Source organism: Gekko japonicus, unplaced genomic scaffold (genome assembly GCF_001447785.1).
Source record: "Gekko japonicus isolate JY-2015 unplaced genomic scaffold, Gekko_japonicus_V1.1 scaffold2803, whole genome shotgun sequence".
Classification (NCBI taxonomy): domain Eukaryota; kingdom Metazoa; phylum Chordata; class Lepidosauria; order Squamata; family Gekkonidae; genus Gekko; species Gekko japonicus.
The window spans coordinates 20,286-26,808 of NW_015160308.1; the positions used below are offsets into that span (position 1 = coordinate 20,286).

The following is a 6,523-nucleotide window of genomic DNA, read 5'->3' on the forward strand; positions in this document are numbered from 1 at the left end:
GATTGCAGGAAAGGATGCTGGGGAGGGAGGACTCTCTGGGGCCACACCCCACGGAGGACCGTGTGCTTCCCAGGCCCCATACCTCAATCTCCAGGAGTCTCCTAACCAGGATCTGGCAACCTGCTCCCCCTCCCCCGCTGGAGGCCAGGAGAGGCCTGACCACCCTGGGGGTGACAGGCATGAGCCCTGGTGGCACCTGAAGCTGGTGCCCCCGAAGATGGCTTGCCCTAAGACCACTGGAGGCTGGCGGCAGACTGGTGTGCCTGTCTGGGTGCACCATGCAGCTGTGCTGGCATGACCCTGTGGCGCAGCACTGCCCATGGCCGTAGACAGTGTAAGTCCCCCTTACACTGGCGTATCTCCCACTTACACTGGAATAGGAGTCAGTCGGCCCCCTGTTCGTATAAAATATATGGAAGGCCTTGGCCTCTATGCCCTGTTGTCGGCTGCCCAGAGGAACTGGTTGGCCACTGTGTGAGACAGGATGCTGGACCAGATGGACCGTTGGTCTGATCCAGCAGGGCTCTTCTGATGTTCTTATGAAGGCCTCGGCCTCTATGCCCTGTTGTTGGCCCTCCAGAGGAACTGGTTGGCCACTGAGCGAGACAGGATGCTGGACCAGATGGACCGTTGGTCTGATCCAGCAGGGCTCTTCTGATGTTCTTATGAAGGCCTCGGCCTCTATGCCCTGTTGTTGGCCCTCCAGAGGAACTGGTTGGCCACTGAGCGAGACAGGATGCTGGACCAGATGGACCGTTGGTCTGATCCAGCAGGGCTCTTCTGATGTTCTTATGAAGGCCTCAGCCTCTATGCCCCGTTGTTGGCCATCCAGAGGAACTGGTTGGCCACTGTGTGAGACAGGATGCTGGACTAGATGGACCACTGGTCTGATCCAGCAGGGCTCTTCTTGTGCTATGTTCCACTCTGGGGAAATTCACCCTGCTGTAACCCATCTCTCTCTCTCTGTTTTTTTAAAAACACCTTTCTTTCCTTGCCCCTAGGCACTTTCAAAATCCAGAAGACCCGCTTGCAAAGGGAAGGCTACGACCCACACCAGACATCCGATCGGTTATACTTCCTGGATGTAAAACTTGGCAAGTACCTACCACTGGATGAGAGTACGTTTGAGAGGATCCGGGCCGGGAAGGTGTCTCTGTGATTTTACCCGGGGGAAAAGCCCATTGCTGGAGTGTTGGCTGCTGGGAAACCTTGCCTGGGTAGAGAGACGGACTTGGCTAGAAGAGGCAAAGCAAGGGTTTTGCTCACAACATCTGCCGCAGAGACAAAACCAGCCAAGGTGCGGGGCTGGGCTTGCCCTCCCCTTTTTTCCGAAAAGCACATTAACCCTTTCCTGGGACAAGAGCGTGACCCTTTTCTACAGTCCAGTCTTTAGAATGGTTTTTCTTGTTCGTAACCATGGCATCGAGGGACTCCATCCAAAACAGGACAATTAGAATGGTATTTCTTATATGTCACCGTGGCATCGGGGGACTCCATCCAAAACAGGAAGAGCTGATGAACTGCGTTATTACCTTGAAAGCCCTCGATGCGACGGGTGTTAACGGAGCCTGCAGTAGCCCTGTTCCAGTGTCTCGACGCAGTTCCACTCCTTGGAGGCAGCAGCGTGACCGGCTGCTGTTACGGTGTCCGGTGGTTCTGGGATTTCCACACTTCTCATTTACACATTGTTGACTTTCAGCCGTCAGCACTGGGAGAGCTGTCTTATTTATGCAGGGACTGGCTGACCGGCGACATCTCTTCATCTGGTCTTTTTTTTTTTTTTAAATGACTATTTTGATTTAAATAATTGAGGCTATCATGAAAAGCCTCCCCCCCAAAAAACAATTAGTGGAAATTAGGCACAGAAGAAATGCCCTTTGCTGCTGAGAACCTGCCTGAAGAAGACCTTTGTGATGCTCAAAAGCTTCCATAGCTCTGCAAAAGTCCACACCGTGCATACTGTGCATCTGCGGGGGGGGGGAAGGGGCGGGGGAAGCCGCTGGTATCTTGCTTCATCCGCTTAAGGGCCTGCTGATGCAAATGGCAGTTCCTGGCCTGTGGTTGTGATGTTTAAAAAAAATCACTGAGTTACGCCGATCTGGAATTTCAGGAAAAACGGTTCAGTATTGACTAAAGAACACAGTTCTGCTGTGACGTTTGCCCTGTCTGGCTGATCCGGATCTCCTTTCTGCAGGAAGCGCGAGACAACCGATCAATGGTGATTTGGAGCATAACGCTGGTGTTCCAACTGTTCTGCTTTTCTCCCCCCCCCCCCCCCACACCTACTTGGAACAATTCCAGTAAAGAGGAAGGGGGAAGGCTGTGGAGTCTTCGGGGGTGACCAGGTGATAGGAAGCACTTTATTTCTCTTCTTCTTCTCATCATAGTTAGTGTGGAAGAACTCTATGCCATTGCTGATGTAGTTCCTCCTAGGTGGCCCGATTACCAAATTAAAATTTTTTTTACAGTAACTTTCCCGAACTGTGCCGATCTCTCTCTGCCCCGTGCCCCGTCGGGGGGGGGCAGCATTTGACTTCAAAGAACCTTTATTCTCTTTGGCAGGGATGGAGTTTTGCGTAAAGCAAATGTCACAAGGGCTTGTGCAGAATAACGTTCTGTTGTTTTACTGAGCACATCTTCTAGTTCTCGCTTAATCCTGGTTACGGTTCAGAAACCAAACAGTGGCTCTCTCCCCCCCCCCTTTTCTTAAAGACCCAGAAATGTGCCTTTTCATAACTTCGTGTCAGAACCAGACGTAGCTGAAGTTAACATTTGCAATAAGCCTAACAGTGTGATTTTTTTTTTTTAATCCTCAGAGAAGACAAAGGCACCTACCGCTGAGTGAACTGCTGGCGAAAAAGGGTTGCCCTTGATTTTAAAAACAACACATACTAAAAGTTCTTTCATGGTTTTAAATGAAAACCATGCACCGACTAACTCGGTTCTTTGAAGCAAAGTTACATTTTCGAAATGGCATCATTGTTGTCAAAATATAACTTTGTTTTGGAAATCCAAAACTTAAAAGAATAAAGATACTTTAAAGAACATTTTGGATTAATTTCTTTCCTGTCTTCTCTCAACACGCATGAACACACACATGAAGCTGCCGTGCACTGCCCCGGGGGGAACCCCACGACGTGCACGTCACCCGGAAGTGATGTGACGACGCGGGGCACGCTGGGGACGGGGCCACGGTCATCCGAGGGAGAACTCTATGGTTTTCCCTCGGATGGTCGTGGCTCCGCCCCCAGCGTGCCCCGCGTCGTCACGTCACTTCTGGGTGACGTGCGTGCGGCGCGCGTGACCTGGGAGTCCCCCACTCCAGGTAAGAAAGCACTTGGCAACCCTACCATGTACTGAATTAGACCCTTGGTCCATCAAGGTCAGTACTGTCTATTCAGCTTGGCATTGGCTCTCCAGGATTTCCAGTAGAGGTCTTTCAAATTACCTACTACCTGATCCTTACCTGGAGATGCTGGGTATTGAACCTGGGGCCTTCCGCATGCCAAGCAGGTGCTCTAGCACTGAGACATGGCCCTTCCCATCAGGAACGTATTGCCTTACAAAATGAAGACTGGCCAAGAGAGAGAGAAAGGCCACAAGAAGAATCTAGCTATCAAAAACCAATATACTCTGTTCTTCCGAAAAAATAAGGGAAGCTCAGAACAACAGACAATCCATCTCAACAAGGAGGTGGACAGACTGGAGCGGGAGCAGAAGAGAATAGTGGGGATGATCGGGGGCCTGGAGACCAAGCCCTACGAGGAAAGGCTGAGGGGCATGGCCGTGTTCAATGTGGAGAAGAGGAGGTTGAGGTGGGACAGGATTAAGTATTTGAAAGGTGGTCGGAGGAGAGCAGAGAGCTGTTCCTGTTGGCGGCAGAGGACAGAACTCGCAATAATGGGTTTAAATTGCAGGCAGGAAGGTTCCCACCTGGATATTAGGAATTTTTGTTTTTACAGTAAGTTCAGCAGTGGACTTGGCTGCCCAGGAAGGTGGTGAGCTCCCTGCCACTGGCAGTCTTCAAGGAGCAGCCGGATGAATATTTGTCAGCAGGGGTCGTTTCGTAGAAAAAGAGCTAGGGGAACTCATTAGCATAACTTATTAGCACACCCCCTGACATCACCGGAAGTGTGTCATGAGGCCACACACCCTGCCCCCAATGGTCCCGGCCGCCGCCGCCGGATCCCCCCCGAAATGACCTCTGTTTGTCAGGGATGCTTTAAGCTGATTCTGCACTAAGCAGGGGGTTGGACTAGATGGCCTGTATGGCCCCTTCCAATTCTGTGATTCTATAATAAAATACACTCTGAGTGTTAGCAATAAATCAAGCCTTCTATTGTAATAGGCCCAGTCATTGGTGTACAGCAGCTGAACTGCTATACAGGATAAAAAGTCTTCAGTATAAACAAACCAGGTCCCCACCTGCAGGGAACAGCCATTTCAAATATCACAGCCTTGCAAGCGTCTCCAAATAGCCTCTGAACAGATACACTGAAGTCAGTATTTTTGACTCAGACTCGCAGTGGCTCTCCAGGATCTCAGGCATTCACCAGGGACCGCATTGGGACCTTCGGCATGCCAAGCATGCACTCTGCCACTGAGCCATGGCCCATTCTAGAGAGTAAGCGCAAGGACGGGAAGACAAAAAGTCTTGAGCGGGTAGCAGGACTGCAGGTGGAATGGTATGAAGGCACCACAAACTGAAGCTGCTGGACTGCGCACAGCTGACACACAAGCTAACGCAGAGAAATTAGGTAGATGGGTCCCAGGCCATGGAAAGTTTTAATTGTAAGAAGCACCGTGAATTAAGGCACGAGGTGTATTACAAGGCAGCATCTGTGTTTTTAATAATGATATGAACACCTTGTCCCAATCAACTGATGGGCTGCCGCATTCTGACATCTTCAAGGTAAGCCCTATGATCTTCTTCGTGGTCTCTGTGCATCACACCCTTGGGAATACTGCGCCTGCGCTGAACCTTCTCGGTACCGGTAGCTAGCAAAAGGGATTTTCGCGCCTCTCCCAGGTCACGCGCCGGCTCCACTGCGCATGACCAAGGAGGGGCAAGGACTGCAGGTGGAATGGTATGAAGGCATCACAAACTGAAGCTGCTGGGCTGAGCACAGCTGACACACAAGCTAATGCAGGGAAGTTTGGTCTTAGGTAGATGGGTCCCAGGCCATGGAAAGTTTTAATTGTAAGAAGCACCGTGAATTAAGCCACGAGGTGTATTACAAGCCAGCATCTGTGTTTTTAATAATGATATGAACACTTGTCCTAATCAACTGATGGGCTGCCGCATTCTGACATCTTCAAGGGAAGCCCTATGTAATCCACTCTAGAGATTACAGAAATATGAATGAGTGTGGACAGATCAACAGAGTCCAGGAGGGTTAATAATGTACAACTAAGAAGGAAATGAAATAAAAATGCTTTTAGCAAAAAGTGCAGCAGTTTTTAAAAACTTATGAAAACCAGTGCCAAGAAAAGTAGCAATTTTTTTTTTGCTTCAGGTCTAAAAAGTAATAAAAGTTGTGCCTCCTAAACTTCTCTTGGGAGAGAATTCCATATGCAGAGTGCCACCCCAGAGAAGGCCCCGTCTCCAGGTAACAAAAGGTTTAGTTTAAACTATAGTGGGGGGTGGCTAGCCCATTTGTGCCCTTGTTTTTAGAGCCAGTTTGGTGTAGTGGTTACATGCACGGACTCTAATCTGGGAGAACCAGGTTTGATTCCCCACTCCTCCACTTGCACCTGCTGGATGACCTTGGGCAAGACATAGTTTTGGCACAGCTATTCTTGAAAAAGAGCAGCTTCTGTCAAGAGTTCTCTCAGCCCCACCCACCTCACAGGGTGTCTGTTGTGGGGAGGGGAAGGGAAAGGAGTTTGTAAGCCGCTCTGAGACTCCTTTGGGTAGTAAAGGGTGGGGTATAAATCCAGTCTCTTTTTCTTCTCCTCAAGCTACCCTCTGAAGGGCAGCTACACTGCAGTCCTAAATAGATTGTAGCCTTCTATGGGCTTAGAATGTAGTAACTTGGCTAAGGACTAACCCTGCTACCTTGGCCAAGGGATGCCAGCCTCCAGGTGGGACTGGGGCATCCCTCGGACCAGGGGTCATTTCCTGCGGGAGCACACAGGAGCGGAGCTCCGGCAGTAAGGAGCCCAGGAGGCGGGTACAGATTCTGCAAAGACATACAATCCCCCGCAGTGACTTGGCAACCCTATCCTCAAGTTACCCTCTGAAGGGCAGCTACACCGCAGTCCTAAATAGATTGTACCCTTCTATGGGCTTAGAATGTTGTAACTCGGCTAAGGACTAATCCTGCTACCTTGGCCAAGGGATGCCAGCCTCCAGGTGGGACCTGGGGATCCCTCGGACCAGGGGTTATTTTCTGCGGGAGTGCACAGGAGCGGAGCTCCAGTACTAAGGAGCCCAGGAGGTGGGCACATGCAACAAGCCCCACCCCCTGCTCCCAGCAGCCCTCAGTCAGAGCAAGAACCAGCCAGGTAAGCTGCAGAGCCC

The 6,523-nt window shown here is 50.6% G+C and overlaps 1 protein-coding gene across 1 annotated transcript in view; it reads left to right on the plus strand.

The window, feature by feature from the left end:
• Positions 1-2,006, plus strand: part of LOC107114857 (long-chain fatty acid transport protein 1-like) — a gene marked incomplete at its 5' end in the record, with an annotated part of 19,723 nt that extends 17,717 nt beyond the window's left edge. Inside the window, one exon of the mRNA XM_015416459.1 lies at positions 1,002-2,006. Coding sequence (XP_015271945.1) covers positions 1,002-1,159 — 158 coding nt within the window. The remainder of the gene's footprint in view (positions 1-1,001) is intronic.
• Between the last annotated feature and the right edge of the window lie 4,517 nt (positions 2,007-6,523).